The sequence below is a fragment of the Dermacentor silvarum genome, chromosome 7 (genome assembly GCF_013339745.2).
Source record: "Dermacentor silvarum isolate Dsil-2018 chromosome 7, BIME_Dsil_1.4, whole genome shotgun sequence".
Lineage (NCBI taxonomy): Eukaryota > Metazoa > Arthropoda > Arachnida > Ixodida > Ixodidae > Dermacentor > Dermacentor silvarum.
The window spans coordinates 92348504-92368787 of record NC_051160.1 but is presented as its reverse complement, the minus strand read 5'-3'; the positions used below and the strand labels follow the sequence as shown (position 1 = coordinate 92368787).

Genomic DNA, 20284 nt, shown 5'->3' with positions numbered 1-20284 from the left:
CTTGCTCATATATCAAGCCCAGACATACTGAATTATTGTCTATATCAAATACAGTCAACGTCTGGTCTTCGGGACGCCCGATTTTTCAGACGTGCCCGATAATTCAGACTCCTTCGCGGCACCGTCACGTACGCCATAGAGCCAATGTGTAAAAAGTCTGAAATTTCAGACGCTCAAGCCTTTCGCCATCCAATTTTCCTGACCTTTTACCCATAACTGCAGGTCCAAAGCGGCATCCATCGCCGCTATTTTGATTGTCTTGCGGCCTTGAACCTACACTCTCACATGCCGAACCGCTAGCTGTAGCCAGCCATAGCACTGCGCCCACCGAATCGTATCGGAACCTCAAACCAGCGCTTTCGCACGCCAATCCGTTGGCAGCTGTAGCCAGCCGTAGCTATGGCCATAGCCTTTTGTGTTCATCCACCTGTTTGGTTAGCTGTGTGATAGGTCGTGTGATCGTGTTGTGCTGCTGTTTGCTCTCCTCGACGTTCACTAAGAAGCTTCCTGCTCTTTGGTGCCGTGCTTTTCATCGAGCGGATTCACAGCTGACAGCGATGGCTCCCGACTATGCTTTCATCATCTATGCCCATGGCTTCGAAGCGCGCATTTATAGTAGGCTGATGATGGAAAAGAAAGCCGCCATCCTCAAGCAAGTTGAAAGCTGTCGGTCACGAGCCGACGTAGGCAAGGGGTTCGGAATTTTGAAACAAACAGTTTCGGATTTCATGAAAAACAAGTTCAAGATCTTGAACATGGGCGGAAAGTCAACCGGCGCTCAACAGAAGAATGCTAGCCAGGGTGTTTACTCGAAGCTTGAGGAAGTGCTTCTCGTGTGGCTAAATACATGATTGCAAAGCGAATCCCAGTCTCGGGCCACATCTTGAAGCAAAAGGCAGAGTTCGTGCTTCAAATGAACGTTGAGGACTTCAAGTTCAGCGATGGGTGGCTCAGAAATTTCAAGAATCGCAATAACCTCAAGTACAAGAAAATGTGTGGGAAAAGCGGCGCAGTTGACGATTCAGCTGTCGCGCACTATCGGAATGGAAAGCTACAGTCTTTGTTGCAGCAGTTCACGCTTGACAACATCAACTTCGATGGAACTGGATTGTTCTACAAAATGCTCCCAGAGAAAACGTGTGCATTTGCTGGTGACCCCTGCCATGGCAGCAACCACAGCTGAGAGCGGCTGATCGTCCTCGTTGGCAGCAACATGTCGGGCAACGAGAAGCTTCCGATGCTTGCCATAGGGAAATCAAAGAATCCGAGGTGTTTTAAGGGGGGCAACCCTACCTTTTCAGTACAAGACCAACAAGAAGGCCTTGATAACACAGAAGTTATTCGAAGTACACATTCGCAAGTTTGACAGAAGGCGTGAACAGCAGAATTGAAAAGCTTTGCTGTTTGTAGACAATTGTGCTGCGCATGGCCACGTCAAAGACCTAAAGGCTATACAGATGGAATTTCTGCCACCGAACAGCACAGCAATCCTGCAGTCAATGGACCAAGGCGTTATGCACAACCTGAAGCTTCTGTACAGGTCACGTGGGCTCAGCCGCATAGTGCTGTGCTCAGACAGTGGCAAAAGTTACACTGTTGACCTTCGGTGTGCTCTCGGCATGCTTGCGGACTTGTGGAACGTGGTTGCATAAGAGACGCTTCTCAACTGCTTTCGCCACGCGGGCTTTACACTAGGCATCGAAAGGGCTGTCTTGCCTAGAAAGAACACTAGTGTGGGTGATCAATATCCTTCCATGGACTTTGTGTTCGACAACCGCACGCCCCTGGCATTTTGATTTCAACCTGGATAAATTCTGAAGGATTTGCAGACGCCGATAAAGTTCTCTGAACTCTGTGCAGCGTTAACCGACGATGAAATCTTCCGTCAAGTGATGGTGAATTCGGATGACTGACACTGAGAACGAAGAACCGTTGCCTGCCCAGCCGACAAGCTCCGAGTTCACGCGAGCATTGATGACACTGTCATGAGAGTACAGCAGTGACATGACCCTAGCTTAAATTGAAGCAAGCATCATCACGTGCAAGCGGAACACCATGCAAAAGAGGATCAATGATTGTTTTCGCGCCACTAAGGCAGTAACTGGCAGCGTTGACCCAGCTGAAGAAGCGCCAGCTACATTGACGGCACCTGCTGTCAAATTAAAAAACAACTTTATAATCGGCTCTTTTCACAGCCACATCAATGATGCATTTCCAGAGTTGCACAAGTCTGATACTCCATCCTTGACCCTCTCCATCCGAGAATTACCTATAAAATGGTGCACTTTCTGCATGCATTCGTTTTTTCGGACGTTTTCGTGGTCCCTTGCGAGTCCGAAAAATTGGACGTTGACTGTAGTTGATGCATGCCTTTGGAAATTCCATGCAAAAGTATTGTGCCGTACTAGGACGTCGGTTGTGACTACAACCAACTTTCCGAACGCCCAATTTTCAGACGTGCCCGATAATTCGGACGCCTTCGCGGCACCGCCATCGTACCTCATAGAGTCAATGTATAAGAACATTTGAAATTTTGGACGCAGAAAACCTTTGCTGTACGATTTTCCGGACTTTTTGCCATGACTGCAGTCCCGAAACGGCATTAATCAGAGCCACCGCTGCCACCATTTTGATTATCTCGCTGCCTCGAACTAGCACTCTGACATGCAGATCTGCTTGCAGCCATAGCCACCACCGCGACAACGCTAAGCCTAGCTACTTCCGACGTTCGCTACCAAGCTTCTTGGTCGGGGTTGTGTTTTTCATTGAAACAATTCGCCACTGTTAGCAATGGCGCCGACTCTACCTTTGTAATCCTCACCAACGGCTTCGAAGCTCGGAAAGCATGGCACGACGCATAATGCCCGTTCCTGAAAGCCAGCTTGGCCTCAATACAGAAGTGTTACGCGGTGAAGCATACGCGAAGTATAGCGGTGAAGCATATCAAAAGCGGGAAAGGGCAATTGTCACGGGACATGGTATGTATTCCCTAATTATACACGCGTGCACCTGCCATTTTCTATAACAGTACGAGCACTGAAATGCCTATTAAGTGTACTGGCAGGCCTTTAGAGCAATTTCAGACGTGCCTGTGGTAATTTGAGCCTTTGGGGGCAGTAAAAGGCATGCATTCATTTTTTTTGACTACCCGATTTTTCAGACGTTTTCGCGGCGCGGCGCCTAGGGATTCCGAAAAATTAGACGTTGACTGCATTGAACACCGCGCCAGATCCTTGCAAGTGCACTTCTCCTGTTTGTGTAATCGAAAATATTCAGTCCCGACGAAATGACACTGTTTCGGCAGTTGCTGTTTAACAAGACATTGAATCAGAAGGGCAGAACTTTCTGTGGGCCTAGTTGGTGCATATTTGACAAATTTATTGCCTGTCCTGTGTTTGACCTTCATTTTTTGCCTTGTGTCTTGTTTGCACCTTAAAAAATTTATCATCTGAAGGGCAGCACATGCCATGACCAAGGTGCGTGTCTTAGTTTTGATAACTGCAAATATCGATGCCTCGTGCAAACTGTGGGTGTTTATTATTGATAAGAACAGAATTTTTTATCGACAAGAGCAGAATTTGTTCAGCGCAGCCTAAAATGTTTCCGTAGCTCACTCTAGATAGCCCTTCGCGGCATTGCTATGTCGCATGACGAACATCGGGCCGCGTGACGAGCAAACGCCAAATGCTTTCCAGACTTTGAGCATTCTGAAATTTCAAGTAGCCTGTGCTACAACATTGAGCAAAGTCTAAACGAATTTTGTCTACTGCTGGATTGTAGAAAAATTGTCACATTCCTGTTTTACACCACAATATGTAAATAACAGCACTTTGAAGCTCAACTAATTTTCGACATGAAACTACTTCCATATCGTTGATAGTATGACCCCCCCCCTGCCCCTCTCCGCCATGTTTTGTTGCCAACTTGTGGCTTTGTGTCAGGGTTTTATGCAAGGCTTAGAACTACAGTCAAGCCTCAATATAACGAAGTTGTACTTACAGCAAAAAAACTTTGTTATATTGAGGTTTCGTTAATTCAGTAGAACTGAGATGGGGAAATAAAAATAGTTCGTTACACCGCAAATTTCATTTAATTGAGGTTCGTTATATTGAGGTTTGACTGTATAGACCCTTCATGAAAATTCTTGCTATAGAACAAAATGATCCCCGGACAGCTTTTTCTAGCCAAAATTTTTAGTGGGGCCTGTTGAGAAGCCCTCACAGAGTTTGTCCTCTCAAAATTGTGACCCTCTCTCGGGTGGCGGTAGTTCAGTAATTCTGTTTTGCCGGTGTGCAGGTGCGAGACAACGTTGAGCGAGTTCTTGCGCAACATAGTGAAGCACCCTGACCGAGTGGACTTTGCCGCCATGATCCGGAACCTCATCGTCCACTCGCATTCCTCTGGTGGGGGTACATTCTTTGCTGAGTGTCTTCTCAACGTAAAACTGGAACACCTTTTGAGGAAGCGCTGAAAGGTGAAGTTTGTCGCACTTAAAACAACGAAGTTGGATTCGAATGATTCTCGAGTGCCAAGGTGCATTTCTGAATACTGTCAAATTTCATCATGTTGTCGAATTAACTGTCCTGTCAGGTTTGATTTGTTCTCAAGGCAGCTGCACCATCTCCGATTGGCCCAAAACGCGAACATGGCAGAATGAGAAGATATGGTGGAATTCGTGCGTCCGAAATGCCGTCCCAGATGTTTCATTTTAGGTGATAGCATTTTTTATAGGAAGTGCAGAACACAGTTTAATGCACAAATAATTTATGCACTGTGTCTAAAAATTCGTAACTCTGCATAAAAAGCATATACAGTAGAATCTCGTTGATACGATCCCGTTACCTACAATTTCCCGGCATCAGCTTTCACGATCGAGAACACAAAAGGTGACTCAATTGAGTTACGCTTATTTCTTACTGGTTCATACGTTCCCGGAAAACACTATCTTTCAGCAACAACATTCAATACATTGCCAAACTGTGATTGTATGAGAAGTTTTTTGGCAACTAGATCCCATGTAAAGAAGAAAAGACGCAAGGCACGTTTGATCGAGAGCAGTAGCCGCATGCTGCAGCAGCTTCACTGCAATACTTGCCCACCCATCTCGCATAAAAATGTCGGCGCGCACTCAGTTTCTTATTCATGTGCCAGCAAATCTCCTCCCAGGTCGTTGCACGCCACATTCACAGCTATTGCCGCCAACTCTAATGCTATAAGCATCTTCACCTATCTGTTTCACAGTGCGTGGTGCCGTTGGAAATGTACCGTATGCGTTTAATAGGTGATTACCTAAACGCGCTGGCATTGCCTGGTACAGACTGTGATTTCAAGATCGGTTTTCTGGCCGCTAGATCTGGTGTAAACAAGAAAAGGCGTGAGGCACCTGCGATCGAGAACAGTAGTGACTCGCCGCCTCAGCTTCCCCGCAATACTCGCCCACCCATCTCGCGAAAAATGCCGCCAGGCACTCAGTTTCTTATTCCGGTACCAGCGAATCTCCTTCCGGTTTGTTGCCTGCCGCTTTCACAGCTATCGCTGCCAACCTTATTGTGATAAGCACCTTCACCTTTCTGTCTTACAGCGCGTGGGGCGTAGTGGTGTTGCAAGTGCACTGCACGCTTTTAATAGGCGATAACCCAAATGCGCTGCTGTTCCCTGCTGCAGGCGGCGCGATGTGAGTTTAACGTTTCGTTCCGGCGGCATCCCGTGCGTCCACTCGTTCGATTTAATTTCGGTTTCCTGTTGCCTAAAATACTGCGCATTAGAAAAACAACAAAACGCGTCTCAGGCGGCCGGAGCTCCACCAGCGCAACGCGCGTCGACGTCTCATGCCACAGTGATTTGTGCAACGCTTCGCATTACGCAGAGGTCAACTACAGTTAAGTCTAAAATTTTTTGTTACTTCGGATCGTACGTTTTCTCAGTTAGTGTGTTTTTCCTGCGTTTTTTTTTTTTCATACACGTATGAACGAGGCTCTACTGTATAGTGTAGTTTTTTATATGCACCTGTAAGACTGTGTAAAGCCAAGAAACCTGAGCTACAGTTCAACCTCGATATTACGAAGCCGGTAAAACGAGCACTTTTCTTCGATATAATGAAATTTTGTAATACAGTCAAACCCACTTATAACGATCCGAGATATAACTATGTGTCGGTCATAACGACCACATTTCAGTTTATTTACAATTTTCCGATCCTCCGTATGGAAACTGCTTCCAGATATAACAAACTTTTTTTCAATCACCGTACTGATACAACGAACACTTCGAACCCGGTCACGGTAAAAAGAGGGCGCACTGCGAAGTTCCAAAGCACTGAAGCGCGACGAAACTGGGAGCACCGCAGCGCACGCCCCACTGCAGTCCAACCGCGACGATGATGCAACCTTCGCGATGACCGAGCGACCGCCTCAAGCGGATTTCGGAAGCCGCGAAGAAGGTCATGCGTGGTGACGCGGAGGCGTGCCGCATACATCATAAACAGCATGGGACAGGGCTGGTGCGATATCGGATGCCACGACAGCGTCACTCTCGTTTTCGCGCAATTGTCCGTGCGGCACCGTGTGCATTACGCCTGTTGCAACGATTTGGCACGACCATCTATGTCTTTCCACCATGGGAACAACGGCCGCTCAAGCGTTCCCGAGTCGGCAAAAACGCTGCATTACGCGCTGCCGCCATGTAATGCTGCAAAAGGTCGTCAGTTACTACGCCGTTATCAGGAGATCACGGTTCGGCGGCTCTTCGTTTACGCGTTGTCGATTGCTGATAACGGTTCATGAGGACGTTTTATGTTTCGAACATCGCATTTCTTTCTTTTTTGCCTGAAGTGAAATAGTCAATGTAGTCTTATGGCTCCTCTGTGGCTTATTGCGCAGTCGTAATGCCGAGACCATGATGTCTGTAGTTTCTGAATTTTAATTACGCCCCCGGCCAGCTAGAATGCTTCATTCTGATGTGCAGAATACGGTCATGTCCCGCTGGTAGTAAAATATATCACAGGCTCTCGAATAAAAATATGGCGGCTGCGCTTGCAGTTTCGAAAGGGCAGCTTATCGGAACCAGGCGCCGTTTTGAATAAGCTACACGACGCCGCATTTTGTTATTTAGATGGATGCTTTTAATGGAAATTTCTAGCTACTAGGGGTGGGAGCGGACCGTAACAAAAATGACGCCGAAAATCTGTTTTTCGGACCAAAGTGCTGCCGAATTGTAACTGCTGACGCCAGCCTTTGTGTGGTTATCTTTTTAGTGCTTTTAAGAGCGAGTCCATGTATGACGAACTACTGATATAATGACCACTTTTCACGGAACTATCGAGTTCGTTATAAACGGGTTTGACTGTATTGAAATTCAACCTTTCATGCAAATAATTAGTCACCGCTGAGTTTTTTTTACACGCAAGGTGCGATAGGATCTTGTCACTCTTGGACTTTGTATGGAACACAACTGTGACAGGGCCTTGCTGCTCTGCTTTGGGAGCTGCTCCCTGTCATGCGGCTCGCAATTTAGTCGTGCGTACACAAGAAGGCACACGGAATTCTACCATTTGAACACGATCTGCGTCCGCGGCAGTTTCCATTTATTGCCTTGATATTTAAGGACGGGCGAATAGTAAACATTACATTTGAATCGAATTCCAAGCGAACCGTAATTTGGTCAAATAATTTCAAATTGAATAGTTCGAATAGTAGTACTTCATGTACCACATGTTTTGGTGAAGAAACATGCAGCCACATTTGCTACAAATACAAATTTTTTGCCTCGAAGTGAATAGTTGTGGTCTTTTGGATAAAACCTTGGCACCAAGAGCCAGAAGTTGGGAAAAAAAGTGAAAAAGAAAAATTGAAAAGAGGGATGAGAAGCACATTAGTTTCATTGATGGCAAGTTGATCTTCAGTGCTGGTTATGCAGATATTTTCATGCAAAAATGATAGTTTTTTTTTTTTTTACAGTGTCGACATTATGGTCAGCAGTACTTAGACTTCTGCTCGGAGTTGTGGTTCAGTATACAGTAGACTCTCGTTGATACGTTTATAAAGGTACCGTGAAAAAAAAAAACTGCTTAGCAGCCAGTAAAATTTTATGCTGAGGAAAGGCCAAAATCACTACAGCAACGTCAGAATGTTAGTGTGAGTGAATATCGAATATCACCGAATCGTATAGTGAACCTACGAATGCTTCGATTCGCGAATAGAATATCTACTGTTCGGTTTTTCGAATATTTAACATATTCGGTGTAGAGACCCGCGCAGCACCACATGTCGCATGGGATGCGGAGCCCCTCGTGCTTGATACGGCCCAAGCGAGCATTTCACTTCATTTTCGGCGTAAAAGTAGAGCCGAGCGCGCCACGGACGGTTCGCCCTAGCTTATGCAGTAGCGGACTTGGTCGCTGTGAGCGCTCGCCAACGTTGACCCGATGCGGGTATCACACACGCGACTCCCACTGTGCAATTCGCACAACGGCACCATATCGGCCGGGGCCGCCTCTGTCGGTACAAGGTTTGTCCGGGTGGACAGGACTGATCAAAATGATGGCGCAACGCGGACAGAAAGAACGCCAACAAAAGCAGCACGTATTTTGTAAAGTGTAAAAGCATGTGCCATGATCGGGCCGATTAGCCACCAATAGGCACGCGAATCGTGTTGGACATGTGTGCCGACGAACTTCACGCCACTTCGAGAGTTGTCAGTCTAACTAGCAAGCATTATCTCGGCACTGATCACTGATGAGCCACCCATATGAACATAACAGAGGGCCGTTACCACATCGGCCAGTGGCGAATTTTCATCGCGGCCACACTGTATAAGCCACTATGCCTAATCGGCGCTGCTTCATCGAGCATTTGTGACGGTTTGGTGCGGGCCGAATCGATGCACATCTACTCGCATCAGCCGCCCGACACTCGGAAAGCCGACAAACTGCCTTGCAAACAAAAGTGAGTGACAGCGGATGAACGAGGAGGAAGTGGGGGGAGTTGCAAGCGCCACGAACTTGCCGTGACCCTCCAGATTTCAAATTCTTTGACAAGTGGCAAATCACACCGAGCAAATGGCGCAGACATTGTCTGCGCTTTACCGTCGGTGCCAGCTATACGCGAAGGGGTAGTGAGTCACGTGAGGCATGGTCCTTTCGCCCGTCGTGCAGATTGGCTTTATGATAACCCAGCTGCCTTAAATTTGGGTAGGCCTTCTGCATTATGGCGAAAAACTGGAAAGGAAAACTTTCTGTGCAATAAATAAAAGATTGCCGCGAAACACAGGCCCACTATTAAACTGAAAACCTCATTGGTATTCAGCACAACGTAAGTCACTAATTCATTAGTTTCAGAGTAAAAAAAGCACTTGAATCTGTTCAACAGAAACTCTACCGGTAACAAAATAATTTGCCAGACCTTCATATACTAAAACTGAGCTGTAATCGCACTGGCATACTAATTCGTTGTTCTCTTTAAGAAGGGTAGACCGTGCTGTATATCTTGATTTCTGTGTACCTAAGTTACTGATAGCTTGATACATTCTTGTTATGCAGTGCGAAGAGACCCCGGAGCAGTGCAGCACCATATTTTCTTGCCCAAAATTTGTGTCATTAAGTTTTGTGCTGATTTTTCTAATATTCAATATTCAATTCGATATGCGGCGTTTCTTTTCTTGATTCAATTCAGTATGCAATTAGAAATCTAGTGTTCGGTATTCACACACCTCTATAGTGAAAGGACATGTTTCGGGACAGGGGCCCCTTTCCACTCTTTACATGCTTCACCGCATAATACGGCTGAATTTTGGCGAAGCTGGCTCTTGCGCGCTGGCAATAATTGAGTTGAGTTAGTCAATGAGCTCGTGCTGCGTATTCCAAGTGACAGGATGACTGGACGACTTGCGAGGTGGAGCCTCAGGTTCCAAGAATACATTACTGTTGTATGTAGGTCTAGGAAGAAAACATAACGATGCTGACTGCTTGTCCCGCTCACCAGTGGACTCTACTCCTTCAGAAGAATAAGATTTCTCATTCCTTACTGTAATGAATGCTTCGTAAATCGCCGAGCATCAACGGGCCGACACGGACCTGCTCCCACTCATCAAGCACCTCGAAGTACACAACGTCCAAGTCCCGCGAATGTTTATGAGAGGTTTGTCGTCATTTTGCCTCCGAGATAATGCGCTCTACAAGAGAAACTTTGAGCATAATCAGGAATAATTCTTACTCATGCCGTCAGCCATGCGACCGGAAATTTTAGAAGCTTGTCATGATGAACCTACCTCGGGTCACTTAATTGTCAACCAGACATCCGCCACAATTCGTCTCAGATACTTCTGGCCTAAATTGTTAGTGTCGGTTTAGCATTACGTCAAGACATGCCGCGAATGTCAAAGGTGCCAAACACCACCCGTAAAACCAGTCGGCCTTCTCCAACCCATAGATCCACCGAAGACGCCATTTCAACAAGTTGGAATGGATCTTCTTGAACCGTTCCCAACATCAACGTCAGGAAAGAGATGGATCGTAGTAGCGACAGACTACTTAACACGATATGCTGAAACTGGCTGTATTGAGCGAGGAATGGCAGTTGAAGTTGCCAAGTTCTTCGTTTATAACATAGTCCTGCGACATGGTGCACCAGTGGTCATTATTACCGATCAAGGAGCGGCCTTCACAGCTGAGTTGATGCCGTGCCTGATGAAGATGACTCACACCAGTCACAGGAAAAGCACTGCATAACATGCCCAAACAAACCGCCTGACGGAATGTCTAAACCGAACCCTGGCCGACATGCTGTCCATGTATGTCGACCTCGAACACAAGACATGGGACGCAATCTTGCCTTAGCCTACTTTCACCTATAATATGGCTCTACAGGAGACAACTCATGTCACTCCGCACAGTCACAACCAGACTGGATGCTATGTTACCAGTAGATAACAACAACAACCCGTACGACGTCAACGACTTCCTACAATGAGCTAAAGAAGCCCAGCAGTTGGCACGATTCCATATACGCCAGTAACAACGTAAAGACGCAACCTACTACAACCTGCGCCGTAGAGAAGTTCATTACCAGCCAGGTGATAAAGTGTGGGTGTGGACACCAGTGCGCTGTCGCGGGCTATCTGAAAAACTACTTCGCCGATACTTTGGCCCGTACGAAGTTATTTGCTGAGTAGGTGACCTGAATTAGGAAGTCATCCCTCACGGACAAGAGCGATCAAAGCAGCACAACCTTGCGGAGGTCGTACATGTAGTCCGCATGAAGCCTTACTCTGACAGGCATTGAGAACACATCTATATCTCAAATTTGTTTCACGTTTTCGGAGGGAGACTAATGCTGCAGAGGGCTCTCTACATGCCAGATACGATCACACTCGCAAGGTACCCTTCCAAGCACCTCATTGCATCGCCATTAGAAGAGCGCCACCAATGCCTTGCGCATGGCGAAACAGCGCGTGTCTCTCGCGCACGCTGACTGCGCGTTCGGTCTAGGGACGTGGTTGACTGTCAGGCTCCAGTGAACTCTGCTTGTGAATTGTGTGAATGTGTTTTAGTCTCGAGTTCCCGGGCACAAATTCACCCACAATAAACCAGTTTGTTTAGTGTGCTTCATTGAAGAGTGCTACAATATACAACAGTTGACGCCGATCTCTCGTCACAGAGGAGCTCGTGCAGTACACGGCCATCAGCTGGATGCGCGAATTTGTGGCACTGTCGGGGCGGACGCTGCTGCCGCACGCAGCGGGCATCCTGGAGGCCATCCTACCCACCCTCTCGTACGACTGACCCCCGGCAACCCGAGTCACCCTCACACGCCCATGCCGCAGGTGAGTTGGACAGTGGACTGCTGTACTTGTTCTGTTTTTTCAGGCTTGGGATGTGACTGTCTGCGCTTTATGTCAAAAAACTCCCGCATATTGCTGCATATAAATCGGCTCCTGGTATGAGATGACCCCTACCCCCCCGCCAACTTGGGTCTCTGGAAGCAGTAAAATAATAATTTAAAAAATGCTTCCTAAACATGAGTTGTTACGAAATTATTTGCTGTGCCATAGCTGTCACCACCCGCTGTGGTAGCTTAGTGGCCATGACGTTGCGCTGCTGAGCTCCTGGCCGCAGAGCTCAGCCGCTCAGTCTGTTTTGGTTCTCTTTTAATCACGGCGGGAAAAGAAAAATCAAAGAAAACAGAAGCAAAAATATCGCAGTAGGGAGCAAGCATCATCACACAGCGGTGAAACAGGATGTGCTATCGGCGCCAAATGAAACGCGAATGGCGGATACAGTTTGCACCGTCCAACAGTCATCATTAAAGATTGATTCGCTCATCCGGTTTGCCTGCTGGGTGCGATGATGCTAGCCCGATACTGCGATATTTTCGCGTCTGTTTTCCTTGCTTTTTGTTTTCTCACTAAATAAAAGAGAACCAAAACAGAAACGAAAATATCGCAGTTAGGGGGAGCGTTATCACGCAGTGTGGTCATACTGGATGTGCGTACCTGTCGAAGGTGATGATTGGCCCGAGGCGCGCACTGTACCGTATTTTTCCCCATATAACCTGCCACCAGCGTATAACCCGCACCCCCAATTAGAACAGCTGGGGAAGAAAAAAAATATTTGCGCGTATAACCCGCGCTAATAACTGCATGCAACAACACTCAAATCTTTGCAAAAACAGTCCATTCATGGATACACGACTCGTCCACATCATCCTATCATCGGCCAGCGGCTCTGTTCCCCCGCCCCCCCTTCGGCGATGCTGATAAAGCTGGATTCACACGACGCACGCCATCGCGGAAAATGAGTCACTTGAGAGTCACTTGAGATCTGATGCAAATCGGATCACTTCGCAGGCGCAGCTAGCATTCACGCGACAGAGGATGACAGTGCAGCCGGAGCAGCACCCGCATGTGCAACGGCGATTTGGCTATCAGCCGCATCGCGAAGCGCTTCGCGTGAACCGAGGGAGCGCCGCGGGAATGGGTGACGTACGAATTCGCCGACGCCGCGTGCATTTTTTGCTATGCGCAAAATGCCGACCTGTAAAATAAGAGGGGAATGTGCTGGGGGAGGCTAGGATTCCCTAGGAGATAACGAAACTAAGTGGCAGAAAACTTTGCCTCCAGGTGTGGCTACATGGCAGTGCACGCAGCGCTGCCGTGAAGCCACACCTCCAAGTAAAATTTGCATATAACCCGCACCCCAACTTTACCGCCAACTTTTTGAAATTTTTGGTGCGGGTAATACATGCGAAAATACGGTAACTTCAGTTATGCTTCAGTCACGCATTCGACTGTTTGCGTTTACTTTGATGCCGCACCGATAATGCGTACAGTGCTTTTGCTGCTCTAGTTGAGAAAATTTGCAAGAAACATTGGGTGTTATTTATTTATGTGTGACATTTAAAGCGATTGTGTGACATTTGTAGTGACAAGTTGACTTGTGATCAGCACTTAAGGGGTTAACCTTGCTGCCTAGATATCCGTGAGACGGCCAAGGCGGTGAACATGCGGCTGATGCAGCTGGTCACCGAGGAGGACGACCAGCCGTCCCATGGCCCTGCGGTGAGCGAGAGCGACTCGCCTGGGGCGCGCCGTCTGGGCGCGCAGCAGAGAATTGCGGGCGACCTCCAGCAGGACGGCGTCACCATGACGGCCGTGCCTGTGGTGACCGAACTGGAGCTGACGCCACTGGTGAATGTGCTGACGCGGCAGCTGATGCATGTGTCGATGCAGACGCGCATTGCTGTGTTGCGCTGGTTCCTGCACCTGTTCACCAAGATACCCAACAAGGTAGGTGGCGCACACACCGGGCTTCATGGGCAATCAGAATACCAAAAATGTCATTTTCAGGACCTCAAAAGTGCTTGACTGTTTAGGAGGGCTGAAATAAGCCCTGTATATTGCTTTCATTTCGATTTCAAGGGAAAGTGCAGTCAAATTTTGGACTGTTTAAAAAGCCTAATTTCAGGTAGTGTAGATAAAGCAGTCCCCCTGTAAAATTCTGCCTTTCTATTACAAGTCAATACAATACAAATGTGTCGAAATGCGATCTGCAATCTCCTCGAGACATGCAGCTCAATTCAGGACTTCACACCATGCTGTCATTTTCTTTTTCCTTTTAGATCTTTGTCCATGTGGAAGAGATATTCCCGAAGCTGCTACAGACTCTTTCGGATCCCTCGGATGAGGTAAGGGCACTTTCTACGGTCTGGTGTTACGCTGCGTGCTGACTGCAATGTGACATGAAAGGGCACTACACAAAATTGATATCAAGCTTCGCATGCAATATAATTGCCAATGCAAAGCTGTATTGAAAGAAAGCTCGAAGCTCCAGTGACTGTTTGATTTCTTCAACTCGGATATTGCGATTAGAACTCATGCGATCTCTTAGTAGAGCAGTGTGAACTTGAAAAATTATTTATCAATGACTGGATAAGCTTCACGGAAACAGCACATAGCAGGAGCAAAATGTAGAATGAAGGGGATGAAAGATGTGCATAGGGCATGAAGAGTCACTTGTTGAAAATACAGCTGTCGTTTTTACCCACATGAAGCAGTTAGTTCAAGGCTTGACTGGGAGGTATCGCATGCTAATTGGGAGCAGCAACGTACTTGAGCCAACCTTTGCATCACCTTACACCATGAGTGAAATCCTTTTTTAATATGCCTGATAAGTTCTTATTTAAAGTATATACCGTGCACTTTCTTTTTTCATTTCATCCACTGTGGTGGAGGTGGCGAGTTCAATTCCTAGCCGCCACGGCCACATTTATGTGCAGAAATGCAAAAATGCTTGTCCAAAAATACTTATACACAAAAATGCTTGTGCAATTGGACTTGGGTGCATGTCAAAGAATCCACCGATAGTGAAAATTAACCTAGAGTCATCAGCTATGTCATCTCTCATAGATAGATAGATAGATAAACTTTAATTCAAAGATAGTTTTGTCTTGTCCCAATGGGGCATCGCTAATGGTCGGGGCCCCTAGTCCAGGGCTCCGCTGGCTCTTGCCATCTTCTCTGCTCTCTGGATCATCCCTCATAACATACTTAATTTTAAATTTTCTTTGTTTCTTACAGCTCCTAACATTAAGGGGGAACATGGTTTTCTAGAAACATTCCCAATTAGTGGCAATGTTTGCATTCTAAAAGAGCTAAAGACTCGACTCAACAAGAATCAAGTACTTTTCTCGTGCCAAAATGGCTTGAATACAAGGAGATGCCTTGATATCCGTGGTACCACCCTCATTGATGCATCACTGCTGAGATTCTCCAGCAAAATTAACAAGGGAACGTTCGGCCTCAATTTTCTCCATTAATAATCTACCTTTTTGTGCTAAATGAATGAAAACAAGGTTTTCTATGAATGTTACTTTACCAATCTTTTACATAAGGCTTTGGTAACGCTCATTACTCTAGTGGAGTGAAAGTGTAGCACAATGTTTCCTTCCCCAATATTTCCGCAGGTGGTCCTGTTAGACCTCGAGGTCCTGGCGGAAATCTCGTCGTCGAGTGCAGCCGGGGGCAGTGGTGCCACGAAACGGGCTGTAAGCAGCGGGGGCAGTGGGGCTGTGCCTGCTGGTGATGCAGTTGCTGTGCCCAACGGCTACTTCGGCAAGTTCATGCTGTCGCTCCTCGACCTGTTCCAGTCTGATCTGCAGCTGCTTGAGGAGAGGGGCTCCTTTATCATCAGGTGTGTATGCACAAGTGTTTAAGTACGCGCGTGTGTGCGCGCATGTCTGTGTGCGAGCGTGCACGTGTGAAAGTGTTATGCTGTCGTATCCTCTTTGTCGTATAATGCAGGATGTATTCACTTTATGAAACTTTGTCATGTACCATCAGCCTAAACTGCTCGTGTCTACTTGCCGAGACACGAGCAACACGCTATCAGCTCGGCTGCAAAACGACCAAGAAGCCAAGTACACGGGCTCTTATGCTATCCTCAATCGGCTTTGCAAGCGGAGCGAGGGAAGCGATCTTGCCACTGTTGGCATGAGCATTGGACACAAGCACACTAGCGTTATTGTTATGCAGTTGTGTGGAAATTAGCAGTGTCGGCATGACATGACGACCGTGTGAAACCGGAAAGTTAATGCCAGACCCATGAGAAGTCTTGTGTGCTCGCGCATAAACAAGGCTCCAAACTGCATGCATAAACACGCGTATCCAATGCGATCTGCATGCATTCTGAGGGCTACTTGGGTTGACCTTTGCACATGCTTTCGCACTTTCCATTTGTGCTAAGGCAGTGTTCGCGGGTGATCACTTTCGGAGTTAATTTCACTTTAGTGAGACTCGGCAGTGGTCGCAAAATTGGGGGACATTTAACCGGGGTTCCACTGTACTGCAAGAATTTTGCAACGATGGCGATGTCTAAATAGTGCAAATCACTGACGTTCAGTGACTTTCACAATATTTCGCATGACGGGGCTTTCAACATATCGGTACCTACGTGCAACAGTGTTTTCTTGGCTTTGTGCAAGGATCGCCGTTCCCATTGACTCTCAACATGTCCGGTGCGGAGTTGCACGATATCTCACAAAAGTGATCTGCCAAAATTACTGCTCCTGGTATATTGAGTTCTTGCGAGAAATTTAACGGCTGCTGGTGCCTTTCTCGAAAGGCTCTGTGTGGTCTATGCGTGGCCAGGGGTATATATTTTCATCAATTTGCTTATTTTTAGATTCCGCTTATCTTGAAGTTTTTTCTCAGTTTTTAAAACTTCGACTTTACCGGGTTGTCATGTACCATCAGCCTAAACTGCTCGTGTCTACTTGCCGACACTGTACATGTATGGTGATCTGTTAAATTTTCTATAGTCATTCCAGTGCATCCAAATTATTTTCGCTACACGCCTCCTTACTCGCGCTGCAAAACAAATGCTTCTTTTACGGTCAAACCTCGATATAACAAAGTTGTACTTGCAGCGAGAAACTTCGTTATATCGAGAATTTCGTTATATCGAGGTTTCGTTAATTGAATAGAGCTAAGATGGGGAAATATAGTTCGTTACATCGCGAATTTCATTAAATCGAGGTTCGTTATATCGAGGTTTGATTCTACTAAAGCATTTCTGACAACCGTATGCACAGCTGCTCATCATGGGCAACAGGAGCCTCCAGGAAGCCCGTTGTTTCGGGTGGCGCACCCACACGTATGCCCACAACTGCAATGGAAATGGCATCGGAGAACCTTTTAATGGGGAAGTGCATGCTTTCCTTTGGAGCAAGAAAATGCTGGTGTAATCGAGAGTAGATGTAAGCATGAAATGGCTACTGGCATAGCAGATTGGTTACAAGCCACAATCTTAAAATGGGTGTGGTGCATGTTCGCAACGGCACACCCCACGGCACCACACCACACCGCACCACTCAGCAGCACGCCGTACATACTGTGCACTGATCCATATGGATGCTGCCCAGATAGAAGAAGAAAACTGGCTGAAGGCGGCACGACAGGCAGCGAAAGACGTCAGGGAGACAGAGTGCCATCTCTTGAGGCGACGCAAAACCCGCGCCACGGTACTCGCGGACTGCTGGCGTTCAAAAGAGCACAGGCATACCCTGTCTCAGCGCCAAAAGATGACTATCAAGTGTATAGTGCCCTGTATTTGCCTTTTGAATGACGGTATTGGAAATAAATAAAACTTCAGCATACTAAAAGTACACTGAGTGATATGGTGATAACTAGACGAACTCGTGAACAATATTTTGTAACTTGTTGGCAGTAACTAGCGTATGTAATGCGGTCCTTTACAAAGGGTTGGGGCCATACAAATAAAACTTCAGCATACTAGAAAGTACAGCTGAGTGATATTGTGAATAAACATTAGGAAGAACTCGGAAGCAATATTTTTGTAACTTGTTTGGCAGTAACTAGCGTATGTAATGCGGTCCTGTACAAAGGGTTGGGGGCCAGAGACCGCATTTTCTCAACTTTTGACTGGTTGCCCAGATGATCTTGTTTTGTTCTCGCAGCGATTCCTGGATATTCTTGTTTGAGTACCCGGATAATGGCTCTGGCTTTTGGCTCAAGGTCACTTGAAGGCCGCCGACAACAGGAGCTAAACGCATTTCATGCTTAAAACAAAGCTATCAAAAGCATGCACTGTCACGTGACGACGGTTGTCCATTAGAAAGGAGGAAGTGCACAGCTTGATGCACAAGAAAGGAGAGAATGATGGAGAGCCAGCGTGGGGTTCAAAGGATGGTAAAGTTCAAAGGATAGCACTACTTTTGTTTATTGAGGGACTTATTTCAGTCCAATAAGGACACTGGCAAACTTGGTAGGTACGCATGGATTAGATAATTGCCAGCCAGTTGTCCGCAGGCCTGAACACTGCTTCTATGGTCAGCGGTCTAGCTTTTGCATGTGAACTCAGGCTTGACCACTGATAAGCCACTCGTACAAACATATCAGCAAGCTTGCTGCGACAGCTTGCCACCCACTACCACGCCTATCAGCAGCAAATTTTCTTTGCAGGCACTCTGCCAAGGCAGTTAGGCCTAACAAATGCTGTATGTCATGAGCTGTTAGCCATCAAAGTCACAGTTTGGTTCTGTTCACAGTGGCTATACTAAACTCGTAGAACCAAAGAACCACCTCAACAAAAGTGAGTGTACAAGGGCATTCTGAACAGTCTGTGACTCTGTTCACAGCCACGATGTTTGCAACATGTGTATGAATCATGTTCGAAAAACTGAGCAAGGCACACGGGCTAAATACAAAAATGCTCGTGCACATGCACGTGCTCGTGCAAATGCTTGTGCACATTAGAGAACCCGAGGTAGACAAATTTATTTGGAGTCCCCCACTACGGCATGCCTCAAAATGAACTCCTGGTTTTGGCACGTAAAATCCCATGGTTTGATTTGAAACCAAGTGAGACACCATACAGGGTCCAAAACTTTGTCTCACCGTTAAACATCGGTTTAGTTCTATGAACACAAGGTGGCAGTGCCATGGGCATGCCCTCAAAATCAAGCATCCATAAAATTGCTTTGCAACTGTACGGTTGAAGAGCTCTGTTTATAGAAGTGCTTTCCCAGACTTCCGCCATGTTGTGTGCATTTCGTGCATGGCCCAGGCAGCTGTGCGTTTTGCTGAGTGCGGAGGACATCTACCAGTCCCTGTCGGAGATCCTGCTTGGCCGGGAGGACCTGCGCTTTGCGGCACACATGGTGCAGACCCTCAACACCATCCTACTCACCTCCACCGAACTGTTCGAGCTACGCAACCAGCTCAAGGACCTCAACACCAAGGTCTGTGGTGCGTCGATGCCTGTGTCTACACAAACACAGCAACCTGCTTGCATCCCTCTTCACTGTTGTGAACTTGAGAGTCATGCGCCAATTATGTCACAGGGCTCTACATAAAGTGCTGTCAAGAAACACCTGAGGCCATATTTGCTTCCTAGGTGCCCCGCATGCAACTGCTTGCTTTTGTTTGGCTTAAGCCAGGGCCCTCAGTATTACATCTAGGGGTGTGCAAATACCAAATACACTCAAACCTCATTATAACGAAATGCGATATAATGAAATAATGTATATAACAAAGTAAATGAAATTTCCCTCGAAATCGCCATAGAGATCCCCATTTTAACGAAGTGAAATTGTTCTGCCAATGAATATAACGAACTAAATTCATCTCTGAACCCAAAAATAACCGACCGTTGCGCTCCAAGTACATTGCTTTCTGCTTGGTTCGGCACTTGTTCGCCGCAGCAGTTCAAAACTCTCGTGTCCCACATTGAACACGTCGTTGAGCAGCACTGGTCTTTCTCACCACCGCATGTAGCTGCACACCTGCGCACAAGCCGCAGCTCACTATCGCACTTCTCCACTGACCTCTCTCTTGTGCGTGCTTGACTGCGTGAGCTGCTCTATGCTGTGCGGCTATGCGCGGCGGTGCAAAAGGTTAGTGTATTCACTTCTGCATGGTGCACCGTGCAGGCAGATGCAGTTGGGGGTGGCCTCCGAGATCTCTCCATCACCATCTCGGGGGGGGGTAATGCGCAAGCCTGCGTGAGTCGCACCGAGGTGCGCGACTACGCGTAGTGTTGCGAAAGATTAGTGCATTAACTTCTTTCTCCACAGCGCGGCGCGCAAGCAGCCGCAGCTGGGCCTGGCCTCAGAGACTTCCCTGGTGAAATCTCGTGAGTCACGCCCAGGCCGTGCATTCGCTTTTTCCTCTCTCTGCGTTGTGCCACGCGGGCTGGCAGCTAGGCATGGCCCTGAGATCGCATTGGCATCAGTGCAATCTTGAGTTCACGAGCCAGCCGAGCCAAGCCAGCGCG

At 47.2% G+C, this 20284-nt stretch overlaps 1 protein-coding gene across 1 annotated transcript in view; it reads left to right on the top strand.

Moving 5' to 3' along the window:
• LOC119458273 (protein VAC14 homolog) overlaps nt 1–20284 on the top strand; it is an 83901-nt gene that overhangs the window by 40641 nt on the left and 22976 nt on the right. The window contains exons 7-13 of the mRNA XM_037720109.2: nt 4297–4403; nt 11652–11772; nt 13308–13321; nt 13466–13779; nt 14112–14177; nt 15456–15682; nt 19076–19250. Of these exons, the coding sequence (XP_037576037.1) occupies nt 4297–4403; nt 11652–11772; nt 13308–13321; nt 13466–13779; nt 14112–14177; nt 15456–15682; nt 19076–19250 (1024 nt within the window). The remainder of the gene's footprint in view (nt 1–4296; nt 4404–11651; nt 11773–13307; nt 13322–13465; nt 13780–14111; nt 14178–15455; nt 15683–19075; nt 19251–20284) is intronic.